Consider the following 21,116-nt stretch of genomic DNA (forward strand, 5'->3'; position numbering starts at 1 on the left):
AAATCCAGGAGGTGTTAATAATGATGATGCTCCCTCTCCCTCCAGATATATGGTACAAAGGAAGCAGGGTTTAAAAGTGAAGAAGGGGCGACGAGGGCAACAACTCAAAAGGGGAGGGAGAAGCAGAGAGGCGGAAATGTCCGTTGAGAGAAAAGACTGGGCTCTAACTCTATCCGGTGCTAAGGAAAGAACCAACAGCGGGCGAGGAAATGGGCTTTATCCCCTCGCGCCGCTCCTCCCAGAGTCTTCTCAAGAAACCACACTGCAAGGAGCATCACGTCATCCTTTCTGCTCACTGCGCCTGCGCAGCATTGCGGTCCTCGCTTCTATTCCTCCTTCTCTCCCGCCTCCCCCCCCTTGAAAACATCTGGGAAGAGAGGAGCTGAGGGGGGAGAGCGCCCTGTTATGTGTGTTCCCTCGCCCGAGTGTCAGGCCTTGCTACCCACAATGCCATGCGGCCCTGGCCGCTCCGTCATGGAGGCAACAGCGGGGGCCCCTGAAGCAGCCGCGTCCGCCGCAGCTGGGCGGCCAGGAGCCTCGGCGGTAGCGCCCCGAAACGCTCCCTCTCGCTGCTGCTGGGCGGCTTGAGCCGTCCCGCCTCGCTGGGGGGCCCCGTCCAGCATGAGCGGCGACGGCGGCAGCAGCGGCAGCGGCAGCGGCTCCTCTTCGTCCGCTCCTGGCCGCTTCGCCGACTACTTCGTGATCTGCGGGCTGGACACCGAGACTGGTCTGGAGCCGGACGAGCTCTCGGGTGAGTCAGACGGCAGCCCCGCCAACCTCCCTCCGAGAGACCGAGGGCTGCTCTGGGGCCCGGCGTCGACGTGCTCTGCCCTCCAGGGAGGGAGGCGGCGGAGGGGAGAGTAAATCAGCCCAGCCGGGGCATCATCATCATCATCATCATCATCATTTTATTTACGCCTGGAAGGGGGGGGCGCTTTTACAGCGGCTTCACTTCAGCCCCTGCCTGGCGCGGGTGAGGGGCGACCCAGTTCGGGGCTGAGGGGTTGCCGTCGGTCCCCTTGGAGAAGCGGCTTCTTTCGCGTCTGCTGAGGCGAGAGGGGCTTCATGGATGTCGTCTCCCCTCCTTGCCAGTAGGAGCTGTTGTGCCTGGGCTACTTGGCGGCGGCGGCGGGTGGAAGCAGCCACTGCTTTGTTTTGGCAGCAACAGGACCCTCATTCTCTCTCCTCCTCCCTCCCTCCCTCCTCTTCTCTCTGCTCCCAGAGCACTTGGCCTTCATAATAAGGAGATGTTGCATCTTGCTATCGCTGTGGGATGCAAAAGCAGTTTTAAGGGTCATGTGGCAGCGGTTGCCACAGCAGTGGCATTAATTTCACTGCGGGGAGGTGAAATCTAGTGCAATTTATTTTTGTGTGTGTTTACACTGTTGTTCCTCTAACCTCTTCCTGAAATGCTGCCCTGACTTCAGATTAACATCCTTCTGCCCACTTATTCCTGACAGTGGAAACTGGTACGGTATTTATTTTTGTAATCCTGCAAAATAAATAATCGTTTAAAAGATGTGGTAGGAGGCAAAGGGCTGCTCACGGAGATGGAAGAGGAGGAAAAAGAAGACACTCGGCCACAAGATGACACCATTGGTAGCAACAATTTAGGAACCATATTTGCAGAAGTATAAGGAATGGTTGCAGGTCTAGAACTCTTGCCTTTCATAGTCTTTTGGCACAACTTAATAATTTCCCCATTCAAAACCTATATAACTGGTAATTGTTGTTTAGTCGTTTAGTCGTGTTCGACTCTTTGTGACCCCATGGACCAGAGCACACCAGGCACTCCTGTCTTCCGCTGCCTCCAGCAGTTTGGTCAAACTCATGTTGGTAACTTTGAGAACACTGTCCAACCATCTTGTCCTGTGTCGTCTCCTACTCCTTGTGCCCTCAATCTTTCCCAACATAAGGGTCTTTTCCAGGGAGACTTCTCTTCTCATGAGGTGGCCAAAGTATTGGAGCCTCAGCTTCAGGATCTGTCCTTCCAGTGAGCCCTCAGGGCTGATTTCCTTAAGAATGGATAGTTTTGATCTTCTTGCAGTCCATGAGACGCTTGAGAGTCCCATAATTGCTAATACTTCATGCATATAAGGGACGCGGGTGCCTCTGTGGTCTAAATCACTGAGCCTCTTGGGTTTGCTGATCAGAAGGTTGGCAGTTTGAAACCGTGTGACGGGGTGAGCTCCTGTTGCTCTGTTCCAGCTTTTGCCAACATAGCAGTTCGAAAGCATGCCAGTGCAAGTAGATAAATAGGTACCGTTGTGGCGGGATGGTAAACAGCATTTAAGTGTGCTTTGGCTTCCATTATGGTGTCTTGTTGCACCAGACTTCAGTTTCAGTGTACCTGAAGAAGTGTGCATGTACATGAAAGCTCATACCAAGAACAAACTAAGTTGGTCTTTAAGGTGCTACTAGACAATTTTTAATTTTTTTAAATATATTTTACCAGATCAGTGTTAACTTTTTCTGTTTTGGCACTGGTAGTAGATTGGTACATATAAACTGCTGTACAGATCTTAGCATCTACTTTAATAAGGTATCTGTAATTCCTTGGAGGATTAAACTAACTGCATAATTTCGTCTGTAAAATAAATGGTTGAAAATGAAGAATATTTGCATGACTGGGAGTTTATGTTTACTTGTTGTTTTTCCATATTGCCTCATAGACTTCGAGGCATAGATTTCATATAAAATGGTGAAGTATTTTGTACTAAGCTTTCCATATAGTGTGCTACTTAGTGTGAACAAAGCTATGGAAATACTAATCTCTGGATTATCTGGAATAAAGTCTGGTGTGATCTTGTGTTAAGTGATATATAACATTCCAGTCTAGTATGCAGACTTATATGTCAGGAGAGTCTGTGTATCCCCATATCCAATTTTTCCTTGTTATCCTGATCTGTTTCCCCAAAACTCCTAAAATTATGCTAGCCATGGAACTTGCATAGTTTATTTCCTTCCATAGGCTGCAATGGGCAGGTGTGCCTTGCAAAATGATAAACTACTGTAGTTGTCTTATGCACTATGAGACAGTAGGACTCTGAAGAAGTTGGTGACTCCACCACAGAGTTCCCCACAGGTTAGATTGCTTTGCCCATGTTATTTTGTTAGGGATCCTGAAGTAGAAAGTTATATTATATTATGTACCTCTTCTTTATTTATCTAAATGATACATGTAAGATGCTAGAAGTTTCACAATTGCTCATTTAACAGCTTAACAACTCTGAGTGGGAGCTCATATTATTTTTACCCTGCTACTTATTAATTCTATTATTATTTACTTTGGAACAGATTGAGAAATAGTGACTTACCCAAAACTATCCAGGAAGCCCATGACTGAGCTTGGATTTGAATGAACTCAGTTCATCACTCACCAAACCATGAGTCAGTTCACATATGAGGTGTCCCCCATGCAATTGCTTTATAAACAGGTCTTCCCAGAGGGTTATGGAACCTGAAGCAGGCATGATGCTTGGGGCCCTGCTGCTACCCTTTAAAATGGCTTATGAACCTGTGTACAACATTGGCTGGAGCACATCAGCTGCTCCTTACCTTGGGAACAAGCAGACTTTCTGCTTGTTCCTGTGGCATGTACAGCTGGGCATTGACTTTGAGACACATTTGTAAGGCAAAATGACATTAATAGTTGACAAGTGAAAAAATTATTTTATTTACATTACAAAGTTAAGACCCAAAAGACAAAATGAGAAGTACAAAGTCAGGGATAATTTTTGCCTTTAGATGCATGCAAGGGGAATGGAAGCCTCTTGGAGGAAAGGAATGAATAGAGACCCCTGCTGTGTAAAACGAGTCAGGGTGGAATAAAGCATTGTTATTTTTTAGATGACAAAGAATTAAGCCAGATGACAAAAGTGATGTAGTCTGGTGAGGCCACTATATTTTAAAGGAAAAATTTCTAAGAGTAAGTTTAGGATGAACTTCAAGTCCAAATAAATTAGGTGAGGTTATTTCCATCTTGCTTTATGCTTTTTGCAAACTATAATTGTGATGTGTGTTGTGTATTAAAGCAGTTTCAACAGTTTTCATACCTTGGTCCTTAGATTTAAAATTGACACAGCTCCTACTGCAATTCCTCTGAGATCTACAATTTGAATTTAGCAGACTTTTAAAATTTTGGTGTTTCCTGAAAGATATATTTACTGGAGTAAAAAGGGATATTGTGTAGACTTTCCTCTGCTGAATGCATTTTTAGCTATAAAGGCATCTTTGTTCTGCTGAAACAATTTGTCTAATAAGTGGCAATTGTTCAAATAAAGCACTGGTATTACAGTGTAGAGAGGCGGAGGGAAGGAAAATAGGATTCCTAAATAAAAGCTATTCTTAAAAACACTAACAGTAATTTGCTGCACACTGCAGTTTTCCTCAGAGTTAAGATTGCCTTGAGCACAATCTCTCTGGATGGTATTCAACTACTTTTACTCAGAGTAGATCCATTAATTTAGTGAATATGACTAAGTTAAGTCCATTAATTTTAATGGATCGTCTCTGAGTAAAACTTGTTTTAACACTACCCATAGTTCACTGGGAAACTGACAGTTGTTGCTGGAACACTTAGCAATACTATAGACAAATTTATTCTAGGAAATAAATGTTGTGTTGCCTTCTAGGGTTTATTCAAGAATATAACTTACAAATGGTAGTTGTATATAATAACAGTTTTCATATATGTAATTTTATGATTATAAACTTTAAAGTGATATCATTTACAGTAAAGCAATGGTGCGTAACTTGTGAGCTTTGGCCCAATTTCAGACAACCTCTGTAAGTGATCAGCTGAGACCTTCTGCAAGAGTGAACTGTCATTCATGGGAGGAGAATTTGTAATAAGGCAGAACACAGAGAACTTTTATGGGAGAGAGCATCCAAAGCCAAAATATTCCCCTCCCTATACCCACTTAAAGGTAAAGGTACCCCTGCCCGTACGGGCCAGTCTTGACAGACTCTAGGGTTGTGCGCTCATCTCACTCTAAAGGCCGGGAGCCAGCGCTGTCCGCAGACACTTCCGGGTCACGTGGCCAGCGTGACAAGCTGCATCTGGCGAGCCAGATAGTAAGCGGTCCCTATTTATCTACTTGCATCCGAGGGTGCTTTCGAACTGCTAGGTTGGCAGGCGCTGGGACCGAGCGACGGGAGTGCACCCCGCCGCGGGGATTCGAACCGCCAACCTTTCGATCAGCAAGTCCTAGGCGCTGAGGCTTTAACCCACAGCGCCACCCGCGTCCCGCATATACCCACTTTTAAGGAGCTAAATGGGTGGTGATGGGAGAGAAGGGGCTTGTGTCCTGCCTCCCACTGTGCTAACTCACTTGCAGCTATTTGGTGGCCTCTTTCTTGCTGCCTTGGGCTGTAGGGGAAGAGAGGTCAGGTATAGGTATGGACAAAGGCTGGCAGAGTGGGTCAATACCAGTGGGTGTGAGGCAGAAAGAAGGGTGGAGTCACTGCTCAGTCACCTGCTCCTGTTGGCATAGATTGTCACTCCACCCTGAGCAGTGTTCGAAACTCCCATTGTTCTAGGCGCATTTTGCAACAGGGAATTTCATTAGTGCACACAGTTTTTCAGCTCTGGGCGCAGTACTGTGCCTAAGATTTCAGATCAAAACTGCAGAGTGGAAGGAAAGGAGGACCTTTTTCTGCCTACCTACTTACAGCTACTCTCTGAAGACTGGAGAAGAGACCCTCTTAAGAATATTAGTGGGGTGGGCAGGGGAAGGACTAGACCATGTGAAAAATGAACTTAATATTTTAGCTGCAGTTCATTCATTTTCAGCTTTGTATTCTTGTTATTAAAAAAATGCGCCTAGACATTCCATTGTTGCGCCCATAACCTAGGTTTAAGGTGCCATTTAGCTCCTAGCTTTCATATCTCAGTTTCTAACACTGACCTAGAGTGAAGCAGAGGCACCATGGATATCTTTTCCAAGTGAAAAGTTATCAGGTGGCCTCCTTCCTCCCTATGCTGCCCACCGAGTGAACCAGCACGTCACAGGCACCATAGATGCCTTTGCTGGGTGGATCATTTGTTTTCTCTCCACCCTTCCTGAGTGAAATGACACAGCCACAAAAACTATGTGTGCCTTTCCCCACCTCCGCTTGCCAATGATATGGTGTCCTATTGGGCCTTTACTCCATGTCTGGGAATGGACTCTACTCATTAAGCAAGTCCTTTTTGTTATTTTTCTTGTTCTGTGCTTGAGCTGTGTCAGCAATTCAAACTCCAGTCTCCTGCTTGGGTAACTCCCTCTCTCAACACCTTCAGTTTCATATAAACTTAAGAACAGCCTGCTGGATCATGACAATGTTCCATTCTAGCATCCAGTTCTCACCATGGTCAGCCAAGTACTCATGAGAAACCATAACAGGACCTCAGTGCAGCAACATTCTATCACTTGTCAATCTGAGCAACTGATATTTGGAGGCTTATTGCCTCTGACACAGCTTGATGTCTTCTATTCCAGTGGCTTCCCATTCCCAACTTCTTTATCAACAATAGTATGTCAGCTTTCTTATATACACTTATTTTGGATATAGTCTTAATGGACTCCGTATGATGTATTTCTAAGCAAACATGTATAGCATTGTACTGTTCATTTCCATGGCATTTTAGTATTTTTATTGAACTGGTTTTCCCCCTACCTCCTTTTATTTGTTATTATTTATATTATATTTTAAAGTTTTCTTGTTCTATAAGCCTGAACATTTTTTGGCAAGGCAAGCTAGAAATAATAAAATAAAATTGGATTGTGAGAAAAATAAATAAATAAATAAATAAATAAATAAATAAATAAATAACGGTATACACCGCTCATCTGACTGGGTTGCCCCAGCTACTCTGGGAGGCTTCCAACAAATTAAAAACTTTAAGCACAGTAAAATATTAAAAACATTAAACATTAAAAACATTAAAAAGTTAGAATGTTGGGTAGAGAAAGGTCTGAGCTCCGTTCTTTTTCCCTACCCCTGCTGGCCTCTAGAATGACTACTTGTTTTCAAGAGCATCTGTTGGGTTTTCAGTAGATACTTGCATGTAATGATGAACAAAAATGCTTAAACATGAATGTTCTATATCTATATGCAAGCTTGACTGTGTGGCCACACCTCACCAACTTCTCCACACAAAACCTTCCAGGATTGCCAGTGTGAATTTTGGGGTGGGAGAAGCATAGCTGCAGACTTCAGTGAGCTAAATCCTGTTTTATGTGGTGTATGTGAGTAGACCACTAATGGGAGCAGTTATTTCCAAAGGCCAGTTAGCTGCAGTACATCTGCACTAAATTAAATGGATCCTAGTTCTTTCCCAAATTATGTAAAGTGCAAATAGAGTTCTTAGTGACTAAACGTATTCATTGACTGGTATCAAAAATGATGGAGAAGCCATTATGTTATGTGAAATGGCTTTTATTTCATAAATTCTGCGGCGATAGGGCAAGAATTTGAGGTTGAGGTTTGCAATGGCACTTGTGAAATCCTCTGTACATGTTGCTGCCCTATATCACCCAGTTTTCTTTCTCCCCCTGAAGAAGCTTATGCTGCTTGCCATGTTGCAGAATACCAAAGAGCTCTTTTGTTTCTTTGGGAGCTGAGCAGACGTGCTGTGGTAGCTGATATTGCAGTGAAGAATGGAGTAGCTGATGTAAGTAAGAGCAGCTGTGAAGCTTCTTTGGAGTCTGCAGGCTGATATGATAGGCTGCTTTATGGCTGATGTTGTGATACCATGTTTTTGTATTTGGCTGTATATTTACAACCCTGAGTAGGAGAGCATAATTTATAAAACCTGAGTAAACAAGTCACTCCTTTGTTTCTCTAAGCAGCCTTTAAAAGTCTGTCTGTTAGGTTTACAATGTGTGTCTGCAAAACTCAAAATTGACAGCAATAATTGACTCCGCTCAATATTGAGGCAAATATTTAGATCATAGTTAACTTCAGAAATGTCTCAAGTTGTTTAAATAGTATGTTAGCTAATCCACAAATGAACAATTAACTTTTAAAACTTCAGCTGTATGCATAATATTAAACTTTACCTGGTTACATCTTGTGCTACTAGCTAAATAGTAACTCATTTTGTATTTAAATATTGTGAACCCCCTTGTGATCTTCAGCTCAAGGGTGGTATACAAATTTAATAACAAACAAACAAACAAACAAACAACTGTTTCCCCTGACCACTCATCAGATTTGAAAGTCTATGAAAATGTTGTTGTTGTTTTTTTGTTAGTACCTTAGGATACTCAATCTTGCCTGCAAGAGTTTGTATGGAAAAAATAATTGATATAATGCAACATTGTCAGGAATATTAATTTAACTGTACATGGCAAATTGATTATTCTTCTCAGATTTGAGGTTGTCAGACAGACAGTAGCGACTGGCAGGGCAGTGTGGGTGGGGTCATGTTGCTGTCCTATCTTCTCAATGCCATATGTTGATGTCAGTTACCAAGAGAGGGAGAGACAAGGAAGTGGGGAACTTGATGTGGGTGCAATGGCAGGAGCATCAGATTGTTCTACCACTGCGCCCATGCTGCATTCCTCACTGCCTTGTGCCTCCCCTTCTTGGTAACTGTCAGTGACACATGACACAGGAAAGCCAGGTCAGCAACACTGTTTTCCCCCACAGGCCACTACTGCAGGTAGATAGTGTTATTTCCTTTTCTTTTTAAAACTGTTGTGCTTTGTTCCACAAATAGGTAAAGGTAAAGGGACCCTTGACTGTTAAAGTCCAGTCATGGACGACACTGGGGTTGCAGCGCTCATCTCGCTTTACTGGCTGAGGGGGCTGGTGTTTGTCTGCAGACAGCTTCCGGGTCATGTGGCCAGCATGACTAAGCCGCTTCTGGCGAACCAGAGCAGCGCACGGAAATGCCATTTACCTTCCTGCCAGAGTGGTACCTATTTATCTACTTGCACTTTGACGTGCTTTCAAACTGCTAGGTTAGCAGGAGTAGGGACTGAACAATGGGAGCTCACCCCGTCACGGGAATTCGAATTGCCGACCTTCTGATTGGCAAGCCCTAGGCTCTGTGGTTTAGACCACAGTGCCACCCGCGTCCCATGTTCCACAAATAGGCCATAGTTATTTGCAAAGTTATTTGCAAAGTTGTCATTTAGAGTCAGTTGCTTCCTTTATAAGATATATGGCTACTTAGTAATACCTTGCATTATTTTGGGCTTTACATATTATAAATTGAAATATTTTAAATAAGTTAGATAGGATATTGGCCTAAAAACATGAATTGTATTAGTTTCCCTACATTTGCTGATCCTTGAAGTAATTTAGTTCTTTTTTATTATTATTATTCACGAACTTAATCAAATTGCCAAAGGTTATTGCTTTATCCTCAGGCATAAATCATAAAATGGGAGAAACTGCCCAATAGAGTCCAGATTATGGTGTATATTTAACTGCCCTGTGCTGCCTTAGGAAATTGAATGTTGCTAGAATTCAGCATCTTACCAGTTAATAAGAGATGAAAGCTAAAATGGGGTACTGCCATTACTAAACATTTTAACAGTATACAAACCCTCTGGACTGCATGCACAAGTCATGGGAAGGGGAAGGACTGGGAATACTGAGGATGCAATAGAAAAAGTTACAGGAGGGAAGTGCAGAAAAGATGATGAGGCTATGGTGGTCAAGACAAACAAAACCCCACAATGGAAGATATAGGAGTTTGATGGGGTTTTTTACACATTCAGAAGTGGGTAGACGCTTGATTGCAGTTAGTGAAATGTAGATAAGTCGAACTCGTGGAATAAATTACCGGTAGTCACAATTTGATGCACAGGTATGATAGGGATGTGGAACCTGTGGCCCTCCAGACTCCAGCTCTTATTCTTGTTGTTGTTATAATAATTATACCCCACCTTTCCTCCAAGGAACTCAATGTGACATACATGGTTCTCCCTTTTTCCATTTTATCCATACAACAACATTGTGAGTTAGGTTAGTCCTTGGCCAATTGTCACGAATAGTCTTATCCAGATATTCAGTTGAATGTTTGAGGGCACATACTATGTAGGGAGTGTGGGTTGCTGTCCCCGTTCATTTCCTTCTGAACCTTTGCACATTTAGTGTGCAGGACTGGTGGCATAAGTGGGGCTGCACTGCTGACCTAGCTTCCCAACACTGCACATTGCTGCCAGTTACCAAGAGGGAAACTGCCACTGCACCTGTGCCTATACCAAGCTCCCTGCTGCCTTATCCCTCCCCTTCCCTGTAACCAACAGAAATGTGCAGCATTGGGAAACCAGGTCAGCAATGTACCCCTACCTGTGGTGCCACTCCATTCACTACTGGATTCTGCATGTGATTGAGCACTTAGAATCCCCCTACTGACTTTTAGCAAATGAATGAAGGCTGGGTGCAGAGGCAGTCAAGGCATACATAGGGACATTAGGAGCAGCATGGTCCACACACCCTTTAGGAGCTGGGGCTCTCATGCATTTGACTGAATATCTGACTAGGGTTATTTCAGGCTAATAAAGTTAAACACATACTAATGCTGTGTTAAATTTTGAAAAACTCTCTTGGGTGTTTTCATCCAACTTGTAAGACTCATGAATGTCATTATAGATGGGTGGCAGTAGTAAGTTATTTTTAGGTGTACTTCACCCTCCCCTCTAGCGTCAGACAACCTCCCAGTTTGCTCCACCTTCCCACCCTACACTCTTGTCTTCTGTGTGCAGTTACCCCCCTCTCTGCCCAGCAGTGAAGAGTCCTCAAGATGGTATCGGATGTCCAGAACATCTAGTTTAATACCTTGTTCAGGATAACCACATTCTGCAGGAACCAAAGAAGCTGTCATTAGTAGCAGAGCAAGGTGCAAGCATAAAGAAGTAGAGCAGGGCTTCCTGTTATTTCTCTCTTGGCTGCCTGCCTAAAACTTGCTGCTAATGACAAGGTCACTAACAAATTAGCTTGTCTTGTTAATTGGTATCATCTCATTCAGTAATGGGGTTAAGAAGTAATTGGTCACTCTTGAAACTTTTTGTGTGTGGGAGAGAAGAATGTTTTTGATAGGCAGAAATTGCATAAATATTGCTGATCATGTTGCTAGTATTTATAGTGTGTCTTGGGAAACCCAAGCTTGGCTTTTTAGTTCAATGTTGCTACCAGTTTGATTTTGAAAACAAGACTTAATCAGCTGTATACTGAAAGACTAACTTGGATCAATAGTTGTCTGCTTTACGGATAGCTTAATACAGAAACAATTAGATGACAGAAGGTTGGATGATATATTTCTTTTTATTGCTATTTTACGTAGATTGAATTTATTGGGAGTCAGTGGATAGATAAAGATCATGCTTATTTAAGGTCATTGTTGTGGGAGCTAGCAACTTTTTTTTGCATCTTCATGTGTTTATAACTGCATTTTCCTAAAAATGTGCTGTTAGTGCATTCGTGAGCAAAAGGGGAACAACTGATACATTTCCTCTCAAATCGTCCTTCAGGCATTGTTCTAACTAGCTGGGCTTGAGCCTTTTTATGCAAACCCAAATTTTACACAAGTTAGGTGGAAGAGTACCGTAAGTTTACCATGGCCAAACAGATGTTTTGGCTCTCTGGACGCTTCTGTCGCCTTTATTATCTGCCTTTTTATTTTATTTATTTGAAGTAGATTGCTATTATGGTGTAAGTTTAACACTGGATATTAAACAATGTACAAATAAAACTCAATTATCTGGGTGTATGTCTAAATGTAGTTAAGACAGCAGTATCTATATGTAAGAGGGAGGTATTGAGAGGCTTAGGGGAGCCCTAAGGTTTGCAGACCTACAAAAAAGATAGGTGAGTGTGATTTCTATGGGTTCCTTACAAAGTACAGTGGTACCTCGGGTTAAGAACTTAATTTGTTCCGGAGGTCCGTTCTTAACCTGAAACTGTTCTTAACCTGAAGCACCACTTTAGCTATTGGGGCCTCCCGCTGCTGCTGCGCCACCAGAACACGATTTCTGTTCTCATCCTGAAGCAAAGTTCTTAACCCGAGGTAATATTTCTGGGTTAGCGGAGTCTGTAACCTGAAGCGTATGTAACCCGAGGTACTACTGTAAATAATTTGGCTGGTCTGCTGAGTCCAAACTTCCCTTAATAGTCCTTGCAGCACCTGCTGCCACCAGATGCTTACCATGGGATGTCAGCTACGTGCTGCTGTTCTTGATTGTGGATACCACACAATATTGATTCCCCCCTACACAATGTTACTGAGAGCCAATGTGGTGTAGTGTTTAAGAGCTGTAGTCTCGTAATCTGGGGAACCGGGTTCGCGTCTCCGCTCCTCCACATGCAGCTGCTGGGTGACCTTGGGCTAGTCACACTTCTTTGAAGTCTCTCAGCCCCACTCACCTCACAGAGTGTTTGTTGTGGGGGAGGAAGGGAAAGGAGAATGTTAGCCGCTTTGAGACTCCTTAAAGGGAGTGAAAGGCGGCATATCAAATCCAAACTCCTCCTCTTCTCTTCTTCTTGATGTCTAGTAAAAACAGAGTTACCAGGAAAAATATGCAAAGTTGTCACCCCACACACACACACACACACACACACACACACACAAAAGTTCTTTCTCTGGCATTTCACATATACATAGCCACACATACACCTCTTTCTCACAGCATCTTACAGTGCTCTGGAGATAATTTAGAGGCTGCAAAGGGGCCTGAAGGAGATTTGAGATGAAGTTCCATTACATACATGGTAGTCCATTGTGACAGTAAAGGTGCAGTGCTGGATGCAACCTGTAGAGCCCCTTTATTGGGTGAAGCAAGTGCCCACTACTAGCACTCATGGCTGGCAGGCAACAAACAAGCAAACAAGATTCCTGTCACTTCTCCCCTCCTGAAAAAAGAATCATTCAAAACCAAGTTAGCTCAGAGCAATAGGGTAGGCTCTTCTACGAACTGCTCTGTGTTATTCTGTTATTCCTTTCACCCCCAATAGTTGGCATTGGATTGGTAACGTTGGATCAATCTATCAACTTCTGATAGATCATTTAGAAGGATTGGGTGCGGCAACACTTTCACTGCGCGTGTGTGCCAGTATCCATACTCAGCAGCGTTACATCTCAACGCAGCTCCTTCCTTGGAAGTGTCTTTGGGGATGAAGGTACAGTAGGCAATAAACACTCATGGACGCCATAAAGATTCAGTGAAGTATAGAAGTTTACTTGATAGGCCTAAAACCATAATGATACATAAAGACATTCACCACTGCCATGGTCAAGGCATGCTTAGAGTCCAACAAGAGTCCAAGACTCTTTCTCTGCTACTTTCATCGCAACACGCAAGCAAGAGACTCACAACAAGATACACAGGACTATTGTTGTCAGTACTTCTTGTAACACTGTGCATGGCTAAAGAACAGTTCCCACAGAAAACATCCTTGCATAGACAAAACAATCTCAGCCTTCTGCTGTTTCTTGAAACTTTTTCTCTGTTCTTCTTTGTTTCTGGAACAAATTATTCTCTCTCACACAGAGATAATATCCAACAGGTAAGCCCAGCATTATTCCTATATGTGAGCTACCTGGTGGGCCTAGTTGAGGCTGCAAGATGGAATGTAACACATTTATATTTCATCCTTCTTTCAGGAATCTTTGTGGTGTATAGGGGGGTCACACATTTCATCTCTAAACCTTTTACTTTTCCAAACATTTTATAAAATCGACCTCACTGTGCGTGTTCTGTATTGTCATGAATCTCAAGTCCAATGTTGACAACATTTTTTTGTAGAATGAGTGTGCCCTAAAGAGTAAACACTAAAGTATAATCTGGAATCATTTTCCATTGATGAGTAGAACACAGTGAAATCAGCTTCTTTTGCCATTTAATTACTGTGTATTTGAGAATAAATGAAGTATTGAAATGGCTTCCCCCATCTCATTTTGCAGGTGGTGATGAAAGCTTTGCTTTTATTTGAATCATGTTAATTCATGTAATTTTGGTTTATTGTTATAGCAGCTGTCACCCTCTACATGCTCATTTTCCTATTCATTTGATGAAGGTTTATTTCTGGAGTAAAAATCCCCCCCTTCTTTATTTAGAAAGCATTTATATCTGCATGAAGTGTAGTGAGAGAAGTACTGCCATTAAAATCTATTCGGCCATTGCTCATAGTCCTTAGGTTTATTAAATACTCTGTAGTAAACTACTTGATTAAGATCCTCAAATGGCATTTGAAGCTGCTATTAGTTTTGAATTTGAAATCTTCATTGCACAGCAGTATACCTTTCTGATTATCAGATGCTGGAAGCAACCAAGGGTGAGGAATCCTTTCCAGACCAAGGGCTGTGTTCTCTTCTGGACAACGTATTGAGGGCCATGCCAGTGCTAGGCATGGTCAGATGCAAACGTGGATGAGGCAACAAATGTAAATTGTACCTTTATACAGTAGGCTAGTTTCTACACTCTCTGACCACGCTCTGACCACTCTCTGTCTTTCATCCAAGGAAGCAAGAGGCTTTCAGTTCAAGGAAGCACTCTAACCAGGTAAAAGTACTTGGAGTGTAAAGCGGAGCCAATGGGGGGGATTGCATTGACGAGAGACGATGTCACCTTGGTAGAGTTCAGAGGCCCGGAGGGGCCTGGAAGTAGAGAATGTAGCTTTAATAGGCTTGTGGTATGATGTAGCATAGCAATTTTGACCATTTTGTTTGACCTTTAGCACAGTAAAATTCTTGGTGTTCGGAGCGTTAATAGTATACTTGCAAGTTATTCATCTTTTGACTTACATTATTTTTGCATGGAATGGCAACTTTTAAAAGGAGCCTCATCTTGAATTCTATAATTATTTAATGAATTTAATGAAAGTTGTTTATTTGTCACCTGAATACAAAGTATAGTTATACCAGAATAATTAACAGCAATATGTTCTTTGAGGTTCTTTTTTTGGCAGGGTACAGTATTCATATGTCTCCAGTAGAAAGAAGCATAGTTTACTCAATATTAAACTACATTTGCCTGAGGCAGCAATCCTATACATTCTCATGCAGGGGTGGGGTTGGAAGTCCCATTGAACTCAATGGTGCTTTTTCTGAGTACCAATGCGTAGGACTGTGTTGTGAAATCACTGGTAGTCTCTCAGTCCTTCCAGTTTGTGGGCCATTTGGCCTAGGAATAAACCTTATCAACATTCCTGTTGCTTTAAATATCTTTTGTTGTTGTTAGTGTTGCCTTATTGCTTGGAAGCTCTACATAAGCTTCCTAGGTCTAGGTAGCCCCAGTCATGGCTAGTCACCATGGTGAGAACTTAATGGTTAAGCACTCTTGACCCTGCCTCTCTTACTTCTACTGTTCATTATACTTTACATTCTTATGGTCACTTCGAGCCTAGCCTAGCTATGCCAGGGCAGCCATGATAATAGCTCCACGGCAATTTCTAATGCTAAAATTTATCCGATTGAGTGCACATCTATGTGAATTAGCCAGCATCCTGTTTTGAGAAGAGTGCCTTATCTGTAGAATGGGGAAAGCTCTACCAAGAAGATGATCCCACAAGAAGCTGGCACTTGTCTTTTCTTGTTTGAAATTATACTTTGAGCACAAAACCATCACAGTTCCTCCAGAAACAGTATATCCATATCAACTAACCAATTCCAATTCCTGTTTCTCTTAAAGGAACTATTCGAACCTAATCCTTTTACTAAATATGAATGTTTATTTAGGTGACTGACCTTGATGTTTCTCATTTGCTGCTCAGAGGTCTGTTGCTATCCAGTTTGAAAAGGGATTTTTAATGTAACGCTTGTTTGATATCCTGAATGCATTTGGAAAATATGGAGATAGACCTGTTGAGTGAAATTATTTTTGAAGGAGATTTAAAGTTATAATAAGAGTTAACACTTACTTAATCATAATACAGTGTTCTTTTTATTTGTTATATAGCATTATGCCAGTATATACAGGCCTCTAAAGCTCAAGATGGTGGTAGCCGTTTCATTTCAAGTTCAGCAGAAGGTAAAACAAAAACACAGGGACAACTGATCAAAACTTTAATTCATATGGATATTTCTCTTCTAGTATTTCTGTTCCTTGACCATTTTGTGCCTTCTAGCTTTCCCTTCTCAGCTGATTTCTCTAACAGATGATGGATTCTAGGTATAAATACTTAACAAAGCTATTAACATTGATCTTGTATACACTAATTTTTGCTTAACTTTAGCATCTGTTACCTATGTGTGCATTTCCTGGATTACTTTTAAAATGGGGTTTGGTTTGGTGAACAAATAAACATGCTCATGATTAACTTTTGAAATAAATGAAGCAAATAAAATAATTTGGGCTGAACCTATTTAAGAAAAGGCACACATAGTTAATTGTATGTTAGATACAACCAATATTATAACCTCATTTTGCTTACTTTCTTGCTAACCACTACTTTCCATTTCCTGTTTCTCTTTAAGGAACTATTTGAACCTGTTCCTTTTACTACTCAGTGTGCTTTCTGGCATCTACACAAAAAAAAACCTTGAAGTGAAACTATTTTGATTCATGTATTCATTTTTCAGGTGAAAACTTTGAACAAACTCCATTAAGACGCACATTCAAGTCCAAAGTTCTTGCTCGTTATCCAGAAAATGTTGAATGGAATCCTTTTGATCAGGATGCAGTGGGAATGGTTGGTTCTTAATTTTCTTTGTTGCACTTGCACTAATGGTCTGGTGCTATAATATTCATATTTGTATGTTGGACCAGGATGCATACATTTATGTAGATTAGCTTCTAGAAAGTTTGTTCTCATTCAGAAATCAGGCCAAAGTATGAAGACTTAACTAAGAGCAACTTTTATTCCAACTTCAGCATAGCCTAGAATAGCCATTCTCAGTACGGAGCCTATCAGGTGTTATTCAGTTCCAGCTCCCATGAGCTCCAGCTAGCATGGCCAATGAATAGGGGTGATGGGAGTTGGAGTCCAGCAACATCTGGATAACACTAGGCTTGGGAAGACTGACCTACAACGTGGCTGATTGGGAGACACACTTACACATGCACATGAATTCACAGAGAGATTAAGAAGGGACAGGAAATGGACTACTTAAAGTTACTTATAAACATATATCACATAGGCATATTGTTTCCTAAGCCTATATCATGAAGGCATATTGTTTCCTGTCCTCTTACCCATGATGTCTACTTCTATATGTTCTTTTGACCCTCTCTCCTACTGTCCTAGCTCCCGCTCCAGGCATGATGACAGAGGCAATCTGAGAGTGAAAAAAGAATGTTAATTAAAGCAGAGTACAATATAGGCGCAGCAACAGATAAAAGCTAACTCAAACAGAGCTTCTACAAACAGGGTGGAGGAGTTAACTGAACTAGAAGCAAAGCCATAATTCCAAAGTCCAATATTCAGGGCACGGTGTTCAAAACTATACAAGAGCAGCAAAGTTGTCCCAACCCAAGTGCCCCCAACCCAAGCTTTATAGCCAAAAGAGAGCACATGCATTACTTGCGAAAATTAGTCTTTTGAGAATGTCTAGACTGCAGGCGCATACACTGTTGGGGTGGGAGTGTCTGTTCCCATTGGTGGATCCTTTATTTGGCCTTGAAAGACAATACTAAACCCTCTTTCTTGGAATTCTGTTCCGCCACCCCAGGCTGCAGCTCTGAGGTTTTCCCAGCCTCCAACAGTGTACCCTCACAGGGAGGGAAGCAGCAGCTGGGACTCCTACCCCAGCTTCCCCTCCCTAATCCTCCTCATCTGCTTCTTCATCTTCCTCTAGAGTCTGCTCTCTCAGGTTTGTGCCTGAAGGCACTGAGTAACTCATGACACCTACCCAAGTAAATATATTTTCAATAAGACAGCTGCAGGGGAGATAGCTTAGCTACCAGTGTCATAAGCACCACTGTCAGTATAGAAACCCAATAGTGGCTGGCCTCTGAGCAGCTCACAAAAAACTAAAATGCAGTACAAAATAAAAGCAGCATAAAAGCACAAGTTTTTTATTGTGTGTTTTCGTCTAATAAAATACCTGGCTGAATAAAAATAAACATTTCTATTTCTTCATTTCTCCCACAGCTATGTATGCCTAAGGGTCTGTCTTTCAAGACACAAGCTGATGCCAGAGAACCTCAGTTCCATTCTTTTATCATTACCCGTGAAGATGGCTCTCGGACATTTGGGTTTTCTCTCACATTTTATGAGGAAGTTACCAGCAAACAAATCTGTAGCGCAATGCAGACATTATATCACATGCACAATGCGGAATATGATATTCTTCATACTCCACCTACCAATGACAAAGATATCTGTAGCACCATAGAAGACTGTAATGGCACCTCTGTAACAAAGCTACAACGATTTAACTCCTATGATATTAGCAGAGACACTCTTTATGTCTCTAAGTGCATTTGTCTGATAACCCCAATGTCTTTCATGAAGGCGTGTAGGAGAGTGCTTGAGCAACTTCACCAAGCTGTAACTTCACCTCAACCACCACCATTACCTTTGGAAAGCTTTATCTACAATATACTCTATGAAGTTCCCCTACCACCTGCAGGGAGATCACTAAAATTTTCAGGAGTTTATGGACCAATTATCTGCCAGAGGCCAAGCACCAGTGAATTGCCATTATTTGACTTTCCAGTTAAAGAAGTTTTTGAGTTACTTGGAGTAGAGAATATGGTTCAGCTCTTCACATGTGCTCTTTTGGAATTTCAGATATTGCTCTATTCACAGCGTGAGTATAGCCTTTTATATTATAAAAGATGGTCAAAGTGGTAAAGATAACCTGTTCTTGATGCATTGGATCCACACTAAAGTACGCATAGCAGGGCTGGCAGAAGCTGACTTTCCTACTCCTGCTCCCCAGGCCTTCAAAATGCTTCACTGAGGGTTGGAAAGCACTGATGAATGGGAGCAAGCTATAGCATAGGAGCTTAGACAATATGGGGTATCCCTAAAAATCAAGGGGAGGTATCTTCCATGAGTGGAGCTCCACATGGATGTGGTCTCTGTCCAGTTTTTCAATAAGGAGAATGCTTTGTTCTAAATTTTGACTGTCTTAAATAAATAAATAAAACCCTTATCTGTATAATTGGTGATATGTGTGCTTGACTATCCCTGTATAATTGGTGATAAAAGCTACCCTAAAGCTTAAAATGCTATTGTCTCTCTTCAGACCTGTAAAAACCTTTATACTATTGAAAGTTATACTGTGCTTGCAGATATTTTCCAGCTAGATAAAACAATTTTCTGCATCAGTACCAGGTAACTGAAAAAGTAATTAATTAAATGCTTACTGTGCAATCCTGTGGCTGTTTAACTGAAGCAAGTTCCACTGAATTCAGTGAAACTTGCTGCCAGATATGTGGGTATAAGATCACAGCTTTATTATAAAATAATAAAGCGTCATTGGGCTGGTTCCAGAGACCCCATGAATAAAGTTGCCACCACAGGCGCATAATGGCCATGGCAGGTGAAGGTAAGGCAACAAAAATGACACAGGAAACTGGTATTGGATTGAATTATGCCACAACTTTATTGATAACAGGAAAGAGTAGATTTGGCTGAGGCATTGGGTATGTAGCTTGCCTGCTACCTGATAGGATACTTGGTGGGATCAAACCTGTGCTGGGGAGTCACCCCCAACATTGATTAGATGCTACAATCCTGCATAGGCCACCACTGGGAGAGTTTTATTGACCCCTTGGCCCCACAATGGACTCATAGACACAATCACCCCTCCTGGACCCCTCTAACGGGGTACCTCTGAGACTAAGGATGCAGCCCAATGCCTTATCTGCCAAAGTTGTGACGGTTGCTATGAGGTAAGTGAAAACCTACAAGCCTGCCAATTTGCTTATAGGATAAAATTTCTCCCTGACCCCAAATATGGTGACTGAATAAACCATAGCAAGGTTCATAGCAAGGCAATGTGTCTGTCCATGCCCCGCCCCCCCAGCTGGCCGGGCCCTTTAAGACTGGGTGGGTGGGTGGAAAAATCCCACAACAATCCTCCAAAAGGGCGGCCAACACCTGGCCACTCCCTTAAATAGGCTAGGAGTGGGCTGCTTGCAGCCCACAAGCCCCAGCCTCTGATTGGCTGAGTGGACACTGCCTGTCCTTACCTGGGATCCTGACATGGCCAGAGGTGGGCAGTGCCAGCAATCCCCTTCCCCGGCCGCACTGGAAGATGGCAGCTTCCCTGAACCCACCATGGCCACGCTGTGCGGCAATGGCCGTCCACCTGGAGTCCCAGGTGAGCAGATATTCTGCTCCATGCAGCCTCCTGCTCACAGAATAATACGGTTATTTTAACTCATTTCCCCTTGCATTTTCTAAAAATTATGGTATATAAATATCTACCAAAAAAAAAATTGTTCGGGTATGTTGGATAATCCTTTAGCATAGTGTGGGAGATAACATGGTACTTAGCAGGGGGATGGGGGAACTGGTGAAAATTACCTCCAACATGTGTGAGTAGGAAGACCCTCAGTCCAGTTTCCAGCCTTTTGTTTATGGAACACCTGCTCTGGGTATGCCTGTAAACATTTCCAAAGGATATAAATGCCCTAGAGACCCCTGAGGGACCATTTGTAATCTTTGGGATGGCGCTTCTCTCTAGATCACTTAAGCAGGACCGTTCTGGTGTTGACCTTTAAAGCCCTAAATGGCCTTGGCCCTATATACCTGAAAAAGTTTCTCCACACCCATCATCCAGTCCAGACACTGAGGTCCAACACCAAGAGCCTTCTGGTGGTTCCCTCACTGTGAGCCATGAAGCTACAGGCAGAGAATCTTCTCGGTAGTGGCACCCTCCCTGTGGAACACTCTCCTATCATATGTCAAGGAGATAAACAACTGTTTGACTTTTAGAAGACATTTGGAGGCAGCCCTGTTCAGGGAAGTTTTCAATGATTGACGTTTTAGTGTTTTTAATCTTTTGCTGGGAGCCACCCGGAGTTGCTGGGGCAACCCAGTCAGATGGGTGCCATATAAATAATAAAATTATTATTATTATTAATTTTGAAAATTGCTTCCCCAGAGGGGAGGGGCCACCCAGCTTTCAGACTAAGGACAGGAGTCACCTAACCAGCGCCGTTGGCAACTCCGTGGAAGTTCTGCACAGGGACTTTTCCACGTGCAATGGGGCTTTCCCACTCCCT

At 42.6% G+C, this 21,116-nt stretch overlaps 1 protein-coding gene across 7 annotated transcripts in view; it reads left to right on the forward strand.

Annotated features, from left to right (window-relative positions):
* The first annotated feature begins 251 nt into the window (after nucleotides 1-251).
* Nucleotides 252-21,116, forward strand: part of DENND5A (DENN domain containing 5A) — a 67,176-nt gene continuing 46,311 nt past the window's right edge. For 2 of the 7 annotated variants that reach the window (XM_083724522.1, XM_083724525.1), the window contains exons 1-4: nucleotides 360-751; nucleotides 15,894-15,965; nucleotides 16,517-16,626; nucleotides 18,028-18,688. In XM_083724522.1, the coding sequence (XP_083580648.1) occupies nucleotides 622-751; nucleotides 15,894-15,965; nucleotides 16,517-16,626; nucleotides 18,028-18,688 (973 nt within the window). In that variant the 5' untranslated portion in view covers nucleotides 360-621. Of the gene's footprint in view, nucleotides 752-14,467; nucleotides 14,499-15,893; nucleotides 15,966-16,516; nucleotides 16,627-18,027; nucleotides 18,689-21,116 lie in introns of those variants that run through there. The other 5 variants (XM_083724524.1, XM_083724526.1, XM_083724528.1 and 2 more) reach the window with 5 other exon arrangements.

Source organism: Podarcis gaigeae (assembly GCF_964106915.1).
Source record: "Podarcis gaigeae genome assembly, chromosome: 1".
Taxonomy (NCBI): domain Eukaryota; kingdom Metazoa; phylum Chordata; class Lepidosauria; order Squamata; family Lacertidae; genus Podarcis; species Podarcis gaigeae.